Raw genomic sequence first — 15,000 nt, forward strand, 5'->3', positions numbered from 1 at the left:
AAACGACGTTAAACACCAAATAAAGAAAGAAAGAGTGCTGGCGGGAGGGAGGGGGGGGGGGGGGGGGGGGGCACACTCAGGACCTCTGACGTGATTTTTGTTTGAATTTGGATTCGAATTCCCCGTATAAGACCATCCCAATTTTTCACGCAGGGATTTTTTTTTTTCAACTTCAACACACATTGAACGTGTGCGGTACAGTTCATTTTGCCAGGGATGGTCACAAACACAAACGTTATTGAACGGCCCCTCGTGCGAAATGTCGTTTTTGCAGACGCTTCAAAATATCGGTCCACCGGGACCAGGTCTAAATCCGGACAGAGTGGCTTCGCCAAAACACTCTAGTCTGACCTTCTGGGAGAAGACTTGGCTTTTCAGCAAGGGGGAAAACACTCTCCCGCCCAGAGAGAGGCATGCAGTGAAGGCAAAATATCCGAGCAAATATTTTGTTCGAGTTCTTTTTGTGTGTGAGGCGGCGTGGGTAGAGGGTGGGGAGGAGAGGGTGAAGGGAAGGGGGGTGGGAGTGGGGGGGGGGGGGGGGGGGGCTCATGTCTTCTTGAACTTTTGGGAAAAACAAAAGCTGAGGTAAATAACCTTTGAAGTTGTTGACAGAAGATACAGGTGAATAATGTGGCCTCGTGGAATCTCTTTTTTCTCTCCCTTTCTCTCAATCCCTGTGTGTGTGTGTATCACTGTGTGTGTGTGTGTGTGTGTGTGTGTTTGTCTGTCTGTCTCGCTCTCTCTCTCTCTCTACCCTCACTCTCTTTATACTCTTCATTTGTATTCTCTCTCCCTCTCACTCTCTCTTTATTCTTCCTTCATTTGCTCTGCCTTTAGCAGGATAATGTGGTACATAATACGCGAGACACCTTTCTCTAAAAACAGTCGAATAAAGAAAATGACAAAAATAATGGAAATATATTTTTAAAGATTAGATTCCCTGCAGTTTATGGCTTCCAGACAGGAAAACAAAAATCAAACTAATAAAAAAAATAAGATAAATAACAGGAAAAAGTGAGTTTGTTTTAAATGCCAAAAGCAAAAAATACAACAAATGGCTACAGCAAGCAGTAAATATAAACGAAATGCCAATGGCTTCCTAGATGAGTTGTTTATCTTGTTTTGTTTTTCCCCCAGCATGCCCTTGTTTTAATTTAACCCTAGGGATGAAAGGGAAATGAAGAGAGAGAGAGAGAGAGAGAGAGAGAGAGAGAGAGAGACAGACAGACAGACAGACAGACAGACAGACAGACAGACAGAGAGAGAGACACACAGAGAGTGAGAGAGAGACACAGAGAGAGACAGAGACAGAGAGAGACAGAGACAGAGAGAGAGAGAGACAGATAGAGAGAAAGAGAGAGAGAGACAGAGAGACAGACAGAGAGACAGAGAGACAGAGACAGAGGGAGAGACAGACAGAGAGAGACAGAGAGAGAGACAGAGAGACAGAGACAGAGAGAGAGAGAGAGAGAGAGAGAGAGAGAGAAAGAGAGAAAGTTTGTTTGTTTGTTTGTTTGTTTGCTTAACGCCCAGCCGACCACGAAGGGCGATATCAGGGCAGTGCTGCTTTGACATTTAACGTGCGCCACACACAAGACAGAAGTCGCAGCACAGGCTTCATGTCTCACCCAGTCACATTATTCTGACACCGGACCAACCAGTAGAGAGAGACAGAGAGAGACAGAGACAGAGAGACAGACAGAGAGAGAGACAGAGAGAGAGACAGAGATACAGACGACAGACAGACAGAGAGAGAGACAGAGAGAGAGACAGAGAGAGAGAGAGAGAGAGAAAGAGAGAGAGAGACAGACAGAGAGACAGACAGAGAGACATTTTATGAATGGTTTCTTGTTTATTTTATGCTGTTGCTCTCTTCCCACCCCACCCCCTTCCACCCCAACTCTCTCTATTCATCATTCTTGCAGGAAACGTTTCTAGATCGTGAACTTGTGCAAAATACTTGAACTACGGAGCTGGACATCGTGTGTCACCATTTTTTATTTTTTTATTTTTTTTTTGTGCAACATTATTTAAACGTTTCAAATCCGTTTAACGTAACATTCTTGCAACCTTTTCTATTTTTCAATTTTTATTGCGGAAGCAGCGATGTTTCTGAATGATAATCTAGCAGATTTTTCACAGCATGCTAAAGTCCGCAATATTCACAAACTTTCAAGCACCCAACTCAGTATTCACAGACTTTCAAGGGCCTTGTAAAGCTTCTCTATTTTTCCCAAACTTTCAATGACTTTTAATGACCGTGCGAACCCGTCACGTAACTCTGGGGTCTTACGAATTTTTATTTTTCAAAATGTGTGCAGGTTCTGTTTCCAGAGGGTGAGGAAAGCTGTGACGCCATCACCAACTCCGCCATACCAGTTCCGCCGGAAGTGAAGCGTATCGCAGTCAACAAGAATTCTGGGGAGACTCTCTTGCACCGGGCGGCGAGGCTTGGGAATGAGGTCAGTGTTAAAGTTCTGGTTGGCCGGTTCGCTTGGTTGTTAAACTTTTCTTCTTACTTCAATTGTGTGTGTGCGCGCAAATGTACAGGGTGGTGTCATAAGTGGTGCATATCGGAACACGTAAATTTAGAGAGGTGCATTTGGATCGCTCTGAAGAAAAATCTTTAAAAAAACAAAAAACAGTTTACTTGCCACAGGCCTTTGAACTTTTGGTATTTAGTTGAGTGTCCTTTGCTCCGTATTACCATTGTTTGCAAGAAAGCAATGTGAGATCTGACCTGAAACAGATTGACTTCTGACCTTGCATAATCAATAATAAAAAAAATTAGAACATTTCGTTCTTTCTGTTTGTTTGCTAATGTACATCTAATCCGAAACAAATAGACTAGCTGCAAACATAAAACAAAATTGTTTATTTTTATTTTTTTACGTTGAATTGTACACAACACAAACCATTCACTAGTACTCTAACTTGTATACACTAGTGCGTCATCATAAAAAGAACCTTAAGCAAGAATTCCGTGTTTTTTGTTTCGTGTTGCTTTTCTGGCTCCAAAGCTAAGTCGTTTCGTTCTGATTTGTTTTCCACATAGTGTAGCCATGGCAACACCATTCTACCCGTGCGGGATCTCTTAGTCTACATGATAATATACAACGATCTTTGGTATACACTACATTGGGGTGTGCACGTTAAAGATCCCACGATTGACAAAAGGGTCTTTCCTGGCAAAATTGTATAGGCATAGATAAAAAATGTCCACCAAATACCCGTTTGACTTGGAATAAAGGCCGTGAAAAGTGAATGCTCGCCTAATAGGCTACTGAGCTTTACTGGCCGATGTGAATGCGTTATATATTGTGTGTAAAAAATGTCTGTTTGTCTGTCTGTCTGTAAAAAATTCCATTTCAAACGGCAGAAATTAATATGTAAGCGCCTAGGGCTATATCTAGATTAGGCGCATAAAAATGATCACAATAATAATAATAATAATAATAATAATAATATCGACATCGTCCGGAAACCCAGTTCACACTTTGCGAAGGACGTGCCATGGACATGTTTTTCACAGTTATGACTGTTTACTTGTGATGTTGACACATTTCAGGCTGGATCTACGGGGGTTAATAATAATAATAATAATGATTATTTATACGCGCACACCTTCCCAAAGGGAAGCTCGTGGCGTTTACAAAGGCGCTTCATGCATACACTCGTACATAACAATCTCACAACCTTACATTCCACACAATCAACCGTACAAAAATAATAATAATAATAATAAAACAAGTACAAAATAAAGGATAATAAAGCAAATATCTAACTGTACATTATTAAAAACTCTAAAAGAATATTATACATCCTGGGTTCCTGGCTACCGGAAGCCAACCCGCCCCCTCCTCCCCTATTCCCGACAAATGTACCTTTTTTTTGCAAGGAGAGGCGCAACATACCCATTTTATATGCTAAATGTCAATAGCATCTTGCCACAGCCCCCCCCCCCCCCCCCCCCCCGCAACATACCCATTTTATATGCTAAATGTCAATAGCATCTTGCCACAGTCCCCCCCCCCCCCCCCTCTCCCCTTCCCCACCTGGACAGCCGATGTACCCATTCCTCATTTTGGAAGCTTCTCCCGCTCATACACTAGATCCAGCCCCTGCATAATGCACTGTTATTCCTGATTGTTTATCGTCGGTTTTTATTTTAATCTGTCAACATTAGACTTTGCTCGTCAAAAACACGCTGCAAACGTGGAGGCGTTCTGTCGTGTGGGGTTTCGAGCAGCAGAGAAGTGGGGATCTCTGTTGCTATAGCTCAACAACAAAACCATAAAATATGCCGCATCATACTTGTATGGCATTCTTTCATGTGTGATTTATGTAGCTAGAGCGACAAGAGCAACAATAATGTGTCTAAACAATTCAATCTGTGTCAGCTACAAAAGAAAACAACATGCCTTTTCCGGCCGCCGTTGGCTCGTCGTCGACAATATTGCCTTGAGCAAAGTTGGAGAAGTGTGCCGATGGCACCTAAAGCAACGACAGCAAGAAAAGAACAGCAACAAGAGGAAGAAGAAAAAAGAAGAAGAAGAACAACAACAACAACAACACACAAAAACAAGACTATATCAAAAACAAAACAAAGAACAACAACAACAACAGCAACAACAGAGAGAAAATGTCTGTTTGTTATTCAGTGCGGCTGATCTCTACGTGTCTTGCAGTTGTTTTGATCATACACAATATGCTATTCACATCAAACTTGCAAGGTCAAATGCCGAGCAAAAAAAAAAGGGGTGTTCATTAATATTGTCCTGCAATTAATCATGTCTTCGGATTGTTTTGATCAGACGCGGTATCTATGGTAACATGATTACACGCTCTGGGGGGAACTGGGATTTGTCGCATATTATTCTTTAAACAAAAAGGAAACTCAAAGTTTGTCACGGGAACCAGTCAATGTAAGATGCGATGACATAACAGCTTTATTTTCACAGGGACAAAACTGTCAGATATAGTCAGAACTGGAAGGAATGTTCTGGTTTACACTTTTTTTTCACAAAACACGATGAAATGAAATAAACACCTTGGAATTGCCGGTTAACTTAATCAACTCTAACTTTCCGGTTCACATACATTTACATGTCTGCATTATTATCCGGTTTGTAATTGCCAGATCGCATTATCTCAGTTTTACAAACTTGTTTGAACATAGAACCTTCAGTTTCGAGGATTAACAACAAGTCTCATGTAAAAATAACGGGGTTTTTTGTAACAAAGGTGCACGTTTGAAAAATATTCCCTGTGCTATGAGTGAATGTACGCTTTTTTTATTCCAATTTTTTAGTTCCTGACAATAGCTACAAACTCCGCGAGGGATAGAGCATAATGTTGCATTGTGGGAGCAGAAAGTGCGGGTCGCGACCGTAGAAAAAGTATTCTTCTCAAAGATACTCCACTAGTCATCGTATAGATCTGTCAGTTTTTGTCTAGGTTATCAGTCTATTCCATCAGACAAAACTTAATAACATTTTTGAGATAAGATCAGTTCAAAAATGATTGTAAGTGTCGAACCTTTTTGTAAGGAAAATATTTTTCGGTCCGCATTGATACATCAATCATACTGTCATTTTTGTTTACCAGTATTGCTGCAAACGGTGTTATGTAATATGTTTCAGATATGCATGATTCTGTCTTGTTCTTATGTTGCTAAGCAACACGCCCTCGTAACTTGGACAAAAAAACAAGATACTGTCCTTGGCCTAGCTAGTGTGTTGCTAAGCAATACATCCTCGTGATTGTTACACTCTGATAAAGCAGGATCGATTCCCCATTTTCTCTGCAGTGCAATTTTACGCTGGTCTGGCTAAACTGAATCAGCCATTTCTTCCGCAACTTAGGGTAAATGGCTAAAGCAACTAATTACACTTGATGCATATCGCCGGAAAGATTCTATTTTTTTCTTTTACGATGAATGGGAAGCATTAGCGATGTCGTTTCCTGACAAGTCGGCTCTATGGAAAGAAGATCTGATGTGAACGGGGAAAAAAGATTGATGACGGTCCATTACATGCTGTAAGAATAAAAGGACACCCAATAGAAAGGTTGGGATAGAGAAGGATTGAAAAAGGAAACAGGGTGAAGTCGTTTGACTCATGTGGCCTAAATTGAAATGAAAATCTGATATGAACACACACCAAAGGCCATGACTGTCATTATGTCGTGAGAATATTTTTTAAATGACACAAGAAAAAGATGTTAGAAGAGAGAGAGAGAGAGAGAGAGAGAGAGAGAGAGAGAGAGAGAGAGAGAGAGAGAGAGAGAGGGGGGGGGGGGGAGGGAGGGAGAGAGACTCAGACAGACAGACAGAGAGGGAGAGACAGAGAGGGTGAGATATCCTGTATATATGTGTACTGTGTAAAGGGGGTGAAGGGGGGGGGGGGGGGACGCAGATACGCAGACCCTTACACCAGGGGCATTAATGATAGGTGAAAACACGCATGCAGCCCGATAGCAGATATCTGCAGAGCTATGTCATCAAAGGTCAAGTTCAGCATGCCTGTCGTAAAGGTTTACTGCCAGAACCCTCCATCATTCTCTTATCGTGATGACCATGATACCTGCCCTTTTCTGGGGTCACGGGATTATTGGTTTAAAGGGACAGTGCCAGATCAGAAAAGAACTTTTCATTTTTCGGGCGAGGCCCGAAAGAATGCAGTGATAAATCAAAACTTGACTAAATGTAAAAACGAAAAGAAAGAGAGAATGCTTTATATTCTGCAGGCTAAATATTTCGGCTCTTTGAGAACAAGATATGGGTTATATGATGCGAGTGTTACGCCCTCACGGCTTTCGACGAGATACACAAGTGTATGCGTGTTTAGGTAGTATCAGCCATCTGCACTTATGGTAGAATGACCAAGATCTTGTACGTGCCATTGTGGTGACACGGGGGTGGGACATGGCTTCCGTCTCTGGGTCTGCACATAAAGTTGACCCTTGTCCGTCCCGGCCCGAATTCGAACCAGCGATCTTCCGATCACAAGTCCAGTGCTCTACCAATTGAGCTACCGGGCCCCCATCTGCAGTGATCTTGTTGCGATTGAGGATAGTATCACGGGTTGATATTGATGTTATTATTATAATGTATTATTATTGTTTTAAGTGTGTAAACGTGTGAACGTTGTAGGCAAACCTGACGCAGACAGATTCTCTTGGCCATCGCGTAGTACAATCGTAGCTGAGTAAGCGTTGTTTCGCAGGGTAAGCAATAAGTAACGGCCAGTAATTAGTACACAGCCGCGTGTGTATAATAGGGCATTTCCTAATACGCTATAGCCGTACGATACCTGGCGATAGGTGCCACGATGCTGGACCCTGTGACGTCAGTCTCCAAAAATGGGAAGACGGCACAGGGCCCAAGCTTACTTAGGGAAGACAAAAAGACTGACTGCAGAGAATTCTTGGAGGACGGAGCTATAGACCAGACCAGAGGAAATAGAGCTAGGGAAATAGAGTATAGGAGTGTTGAAAAGCAGAAAAGAAATACAAGTTACTACTTAGAATAAGTTAGCATAGAGACAAGTGATAGGATACGACAGTTGGAATACAGTGCCAACAGAACAGACTGCATCAGGTAAGCAAGTACGCACGTTGTTTTCCCCTTTTGTGTCAAAGTTGTACCCCAAATAAAAAGAAGAAATTGTTGCTCTTGGTTTCGTTTGCATTCTTAAGATTTTTTGTACCTTGTTCTTTGTCTCCATTATAAAGATCTGTCTGTCCTCTCAAAACTCATAAAGCCAAGCGAGTAAAAAGTAATTATGGACATATTTAAATAAACATCTTTAAAGAGGAGGTCGCAAACACGACCCCGCGATAATAGTAGAGAATACGCACATGGCTTGCTGTGTCGTGCCTGACTTACACGAGTTGCTTGTTTAGATATTGAAATGCGAACAAAAGCAATGACGTTTGTCTCGGTGACTTTGTCATCATGAGCAGCGGGAAAATTAGGTCCCTGTCAGACTTGTTTGACACGACCTTATTATTTTGCGTGATATACGAACGTGTGAGTGGATGGTTTACTTAGGCCAAAAAGAAAAATATGTCTGTTTCCGGTAACATCGCCGAAAAAAATAGGGTCGGTCGGTCGTTGTTGTTTTTTTATTTAATTTTTTTTAACCTTTTTTCTAACGTTTTGTTAACGTCTTTTTACGTGTTTTTTTTATTTTTTAAACGCTTCCTTAGTTTACTTACAATTATTTAGCACATGTTTTTGACCTAGATATATTAAAACTAAATAAAGTATACTTGACTTCATTTTTGTTTTGTTTTTTTTTGTTTTGTGTGTTTGCGAAAAGCAAAAAAAAACCTGTAGGGTCGGCGCTTAAAAATAGGGTCGGTCGGGTTACCGGAAACAGACATATTTTTCTTTTTGGCCTTATGTCATGGGAGATCACTCTCACGTGTGTGGGCTAAAGGATGCCTTGCTGTCTGAGTGCCCTGCGCTGGAGAACGGAACACTATCTGTCTGTCCACATGCTTGCCTGTTTCTCCTCCACGCCCTTCTCTTCTTCTCTCTCTCTCTTTCTTGTTCACATTTTCTGTCTTTCTAACACACACACACACACACACACGCACATGCATACGCGCAGACACACACACACGCACGCATACGCGCGCACACACACACACACACACACGCACACGCACACACACACACACAACGTCCATAGTCTATCTTATACGGCGGCACTTATTTAAGATGCATTTATTTTATGTAACTAGACGACGAATAATCGATATAATTAGTTTGCCTGCATCGTAAGGATTTCACCAAAATGAGGTGATAAATCTTGACGAACGGCTAAACGCGCCCTGCACAATCCCTGTCGTGGACATTTACCACCAGGAGACGTCCACCACAATTTACAGTCTCTGTCTGCTTCTTCTGCTGCAGACGTAAGTCTGAGTGTTAGTGGGGTGTGGGTGGGCGGGGAGGGGGTCGCGGTTAAGGGGGGGGGGGGGAGGGGCAGGGGTTGGGGTTGGTGGGGTGGGGGTAATTGATGTGTGTGTGTGCGTGTGTGTGTGTGTGTGTGCGTGCGTGTGTGTGTGTGTGTGTGTGTGCGTGTGTGTGTGGGGGGGGGGGCAGGGGTTGAGGTTGGTGGAGTGGGGGTAATTGGTGTGTGTGTGTGTGTGTGTGTGTGTGTGTGTGTGTGTGCGCGCGTGAGTGTGTATGTGCGTGCGTGTGTGTGTGTGTGTGTGTGTGTGCGTGTGTGTGTATGAGTGAGTGTGTGTGTTTTGTGTATGTGTGTATGTGTGTGTTTGTGGTGTGTGTGTTGGCAAATTGTGCATCAGCAGATGTTGCCGTTCAGTACCTGCCTGATTGACTCTTTATCATGCAACATCCCCTATTCAAATCACGATTGCTTTGTTGTTATATAATATGTACTCGCAATTTATTGTAATTTATGTTTTTGTTGTTGTTTGTTTAGATGCTATCAACACTTTTTGAAGCACGTGTGCACGTCCTCAATACACTACTTTGGGTGTGCACGTTAAAGATTCCACGATTGACAAAAGGGTCTTTCCTGGCAAAATTGCGTAGGCACAGTTAATAATTGTCTACCTATACCCGTGTGACTTGGAATAATAGGCCGTGAAAGGTAAATATGCGCCTAAATGGCTGCAATTACTGGCCGTATAAAATGTCATCTCACACGGCATCACAGCAGAGCGCCTAGAACTGTACCCACGGAATATGCGCGATATAAGCGTCATTGATTGAATACAGCTTAATGCGAGAAACATATTCATGGCTGCCCAAATTACTTACGCAAACCATTTGATGCCGTTGAGGATATGATGTAATGAAATATGCTATTGTTTTGTGAAATAGAGCTTGTCTTTTACTTTGTTGTTTTTGTGGATTTTACATTCTTTATCATCGCGGAAGCCTGTATACAAAATGGCGCTGAAAGTGGGACATTGGCACAGCTGTACACGTTCATGCACTTTTCTGTAATGTTTAACATTCCCACATCTCTCTCTCTCTCTCACTATCTCTCTCTCTCTCTCTATCTCTCTCGCTCTCGCTCTCGCTCTCGCTCTCTCTCTCTCTCGTAGAATAAGCTTTAGTTCTGATAATAGCTCATGAATACTTCGAACCTGCGCGTCCCTTCTCGACTAATAACCCTTAAGGACAAGCAGGGAAGGTGTTCGTGGTTTGTCGTCCAAGCTTTCCTTCATGCTTGATCCTCACTAATGACTGAGCAAATTTATCAATCAGCAGATCCCGGTCAATGTCCGTCTCCCCCCCCCCCCCTCCACAACCCCCTCTCCGAGACTCGTTGTCTACCAACTAAACCGGCTTTGTGGTTGTAGAGGAAGATTTACTTTTTTTTTTTCTTTTTTCCCCACAAATAGCATATTATTACAAAGTACAGAAAACAGTGCTTGTTCTTCTAATTAATGTATATCAAGATATATTTATTATACTTGTTTAGCAGGTTATGTTGTGCATGTCTGGGGTTTGGAATGTATTTAGTGTCTCCGTTTATGTGTGTGGTGATTGCTCACTTCTTTTTTTTTTATTATTATTATTTTTTTTTTTTTAGGAAGATTTATTAGCCGGATTCATGGTGATTATATGACGGTGGTTATATATAGACAGATTAGACTCGCTACACGAGAGCAATTACAATCACTGTGCATGAACACACAAAGCAGAATCCAAATTAGTTTTCAGTAATTCGGTTTTCCCGCGGCACATTCTGGTTCTGTGCGCAGACGCAGTGCGACAAAGTTCGTACTACGGTCATACCTCAATTTCAATATCTCCAAACATTAAACAGACAAACAAAAACAACACAAACAACAATAAATAGGCAAGTTAAAAAAACAACAACAGAGGGAGTTTTAAAAAGGAGGTATATTTTCTGACAGTGTAATAATGAAGAAAAAGATTTCAACAATCAGATTTTTAATACAGAGGGTGTCTTGAAATGTAGAATAGAATACTTACTTATCACTTATTATCAATTTGCCAGGTACATAATCGCATTACTTTTCAGACACTGCATGTGTGTCCTTGAAGTTCATAACAATTCTGCACGCCTCAGTGACATTCAACCTCCCGCAGTGGGGCACTGCGGTTATGAAATTAAAGGCCCCTCCTGTTTTTGGAACCGCAGGAGCTTTCTAGTTTGCTGTTAGGTAGATTTTTGGTTCCTCTTTCCTGTCATGCTCTCTTTTTCTTCATGAATTCTTTTCTTTTTTCTGCCTTCTTGCTCATTCACCTGTATTTTTTCCAAAAATCTCTTCTCTTGCCGCTTGTCTCGCGATTCATGTATAGTTTAATCTGTTAGTGTTCTGATGTAAGTCCAGCAGTAGATAGGTTAAGCCTATTTTAACATACTGGAAACTGGTAATCTTCCAGTAGGTATTAATTTAGTTTTACTAAAGCCTGCTGGGACACAAGTAATGGGTTAGTGCATTTGTAAACAGGAATCGCTTGACAAGTGGCCCCCTTCATCCCCCCCTTCCTCGTCCTGATATGGCTCTGTGTAGTCGGCTGGACGTTAAGCAACAAATAAACAAACAAACAAAGTGACATTCAACCAGACTGGAAGTTCATAACAATTCTGCACGCCTTAGTGTCATTCAACCAGACTGGAAGTTCATAACAATTCTGCACGCCTTAGTGTCATTCAACCAGACTGGAAGTTCATAACAATTCTGCACGCCTCAGTGACATTCAACCAGACTGGAAGTTCATAACAATTCTGCACGCCTTAGTGTCATTCAACCAGACTGGAAGTTCATAACAATTCTGCACGCCTTAGTGACGCTCAACCAGACTGGAAGTTCATAACAATTCTGCACGCCTTAGTGTCATTCAACCAGACTGGAAGTTCATAACAATTCTGCACGCCTTAGTGTCATTCAACCAGACTGGGTGTTTGTTTTTTCTCACTTCAATAATGGTTTGCTTGAAGTCATGTAAGGGCTAAATTATGCGACAAATAACTGCGCGACGGAAATCACTTTAGAAAATTCTGCACGTGCGGATTGGTATATATGCCAGGGTTATTTCTGTTAATGACAGAGTTGACCTCACCCAAAGTAGCTTATTTTAGTACTGCATCGCATGTCAGGATAGGACAACTGATTATTTTTGTATTTCTGGGATTGCACATGCAGGCGGGGGTAGCGTGGGGATGAAGTGTGTGTGTGTGTGTGTGTGTGTGTGTGTGTGTGTGTGTGTGTGTGTGTGTGTGTGTGTGTGTGTCCGGAATTTATAAACGAATAATATTAGCGATAATATGTAGTGTGTGTGTGTGTGTGTGTGTGTGTGCGTTCAGGTCGTGCGTGCGTGTGCGTGCGTGCGTGCATACGTGTCTGTGTGTGTTGGTGTGTGTGTGTGTATGTATGTGTGTGTGTATGTGTGTGTGTGTGTGTGTATGTGTGTGTGTGTGTGTGTGCGGCTTTCGTGCGTGCGGCTTTCGTGCGTGCGTGTGTGTGTGCATGCGCGCGTGTGTCCGGATCATAGAAAAGGAAGGCGTTTTTGCTCTTGTGTGTTTTTGTTGTAGTTTCGTTTGGGTTTTTTGCTTTTTATGTCTGTGTGTGGTTGTTGTTGTTGTTGTAGGTTGTTTTCTTGTTTGGGAACCGTTCGGAGGGAGGGGGGGATACAGGAATTTGGAGGAAGATTGCATGCAGCGCACACTCCATCACGCCATTGGGAGGAAATTGTCCGTGAACCAATTTCTTTTCTGGGATTAGACCGAAAAGTGCCGGCGGAAAGTTGTAAATGGGAGGTGTGAAGAAGTCGGCTTTGATGGATCTCTCCGCATCATAGGCTGGCCAAAACCCTGCGGTTGAGAAAGCGCTGATACGTTGTCTTGGTTATATATACACAAACCAAATGAACGCAGTTTGCGTAAAACGTATTTTGTATAGATTTTTGAGCTTTTTTCAATTTAAAAACAACATTATTTTGGATTCAGGAGATGATAAAGAGTAGAATGCAATGCAACCAATGCAAACCTGTTGGCAAAATATCGATTAATATCACTATCTTGACGAACAAACTTGTTTAGTTCAATTCACAGACTATAATTGTGAAAACATTTAGTCAAGACTTGACTTAATGCACAAAGAATGGTGACTCGTGACTCGTGACTCGTGACTCAGAAATGCTTAACGATGCAAAATTAATGTCAGTTTGAAACAAAACGGAAAAGGAAAAACTTCTTTTTTCAGGCAAGAAAAATGTCTCAAAAGAAATTCAGGAAACGTAAAGCTCTAGCTCTCTCTCTCTCTCTTTCTCTCTCTCTCTCTTTCTCTCTCTCTCTCTCTCTCTCTCTCTCTCTCTCCCTCTCTCCCTCTCTTTCTCTCTCTCTCTCTCTCTCTCTCTCTCTCTCTCTCTCTCTCTCTCTCTCTCTCTCTCTCTCTCTCTGAGGAGAATGTTAGCACGTTTCAGATTTGGTATGTCACCACTATTTACAGTATAAACCCAATGTGAATAACGTAGACAGACTTTGCCCTTTGTGCTCAGATGATACACTTGAGACGGAAGTTCATTTTTTACTTGTTTGTCCCGCATATAATGAAATCAGAGTTGAATTAATAGCCTCAAAGTATTATCGAAACCCATCCATGTTTAGAATGTGCCAATTACTATCCTGTACAAATAGCCAAGTGGTAAGACAGTTAGCAACGTATATTAACTATACGATTTCGCACTGATTCTCTGGAAAATGCACAGTTGCAAGATGCAGGTCCATAAGGTTGCTTCTTTTAAACATTGTTCGCTTGTATTATGTGTCACCAGTCTTGTTATGGGCCGGAGGCCTAACAAATAAAATGTCCGACCGACTCTCTCTCTCTCTCTCTCTCTCTCTCTCTCTCTCTCTCTCTCTTAAAAGAACACTAGACAACGTTTTAATCAGAGTGTTTGTTTGTCTGTGTCTGTTTCTCTCTCTCTCTCTCTCTGGTATAGACAACGCTATAATTATGAGACATCCGGTTGAAATGACTTCATCGATGCTTATTTTGTGCAGGAAGTGACGTTGTACTGCCTGCGCAGCGGGGAATACAAAGTGAACGGACGTGACAACGCAGGATACACTGCGCTCCACGAGAGTTGCGTCAAAGGCAGCGTGAGAGTGGCGCGTCATCTCATATTACGTGGCGCTGACGTCAACTGTTGCTCTCAGGACGGTATCCGGTGAGCAAGAACGAACAAAAGAACATGCTGTTTGTTTCCCTCTGTGTGTGTGTGTGTGTTCTGAAGAAGCCTCCGGAGGCGAACATTGAACATGTTTTTGTGTGTGCTGTCCTTCTATTCGAGAGTAAACCGGCACGGTGGCCTAGTGGTAAGGCATCCGCCCCGTGATCGGGAGGTCGTGGGTTCGAACCCCGGCCGGGTCATACCTAAGACTTTAAAATTGGCAATCTAGTGGCTGCTCCGCCTGGCGTCTGGCATTATGGGGTTAGTGCTAGGACTGGTTGGTCCGGTGTCAGAATAATGTGACTGGGTGAGACATGAAGCCTGTGCTGCGACTTCTGTCTTGTGTGTGGCGCACGTTATATGTCAAAGCAGCACCGCCCTGATATGGCCCTTCGTGGTCGGCTGGGCGTTAAGCAAACAAACAAACAAACAAAAATTGGAGAGTACAGATTTCTTTTGATTTTCAACTTTGTTCATTTCACACACGGTCATTTTGTCGTTTAGATACAACAAGTCGATCAATCAATCAACCAATTATTAAATAAATCATTCAGCCCATTGGCCAATCAATAATAATCTGTGTTGTTAATCAAACAATGAGTTGGTTTAAACAATGTGTTCCGAAAATCACAGATAACAATGTCGCATACAATCAATCTAATAAAATGTAATGGAGCACAACAAGCAAATTAAAGCTTAGGCCTAAAAAAAAATTTGTCTGTTTAGGGTAACATGACCAAAAAAAGTAGGGTCGGTAGGTAGGTAGGTTTTTTTGTTGTTTTTTTTTGTTTTGTTTGTGTAAATGC

At 42.2% G+C, this 15,000-nt stretch overlaps 1 protein-coding gene across 1 annotated transcript in view; it reads left to right on the top strand.

Annotated features, from left to right (window-relative positions):
* Window positions 1-15,000, top strand: part of LOC138945680 (uncharacterized) — a 56,963-nt gene that overhangs the window by 40,471 nt on the left and 1,492 nt on the right. The window contains exons 5-6 of the mRNA XM_070317166.1: window positions 2,322-2,462; window positions 14,025-14,191. Coding sequence (XP_070173267.1) covers window positions 2,322-2,462; window positions 14,025-14,191 — 308 coding nt within the window. The remainder of the gene's footprint in view (window positions 1-2,321; window positions 2,463-14,024; window positions 14,192-15,000) is intronic.

Source organism: Littorina saxatilis, linkage group LG13 (genome assembly GCF_037325665.1).
Source record: "Littorina saxatilis isolate snail1 linkage group LG13, US_GU_Lsax_2.0, whole genome shotgun sequence".
In the NCBI taxonomy this organism is placed as follows: Eukaryota; Metazoa; Mollusca; class Gastropoda; order Littorinimorpha; family Littorinidae; genus Littorina; species Littorina saxatilis.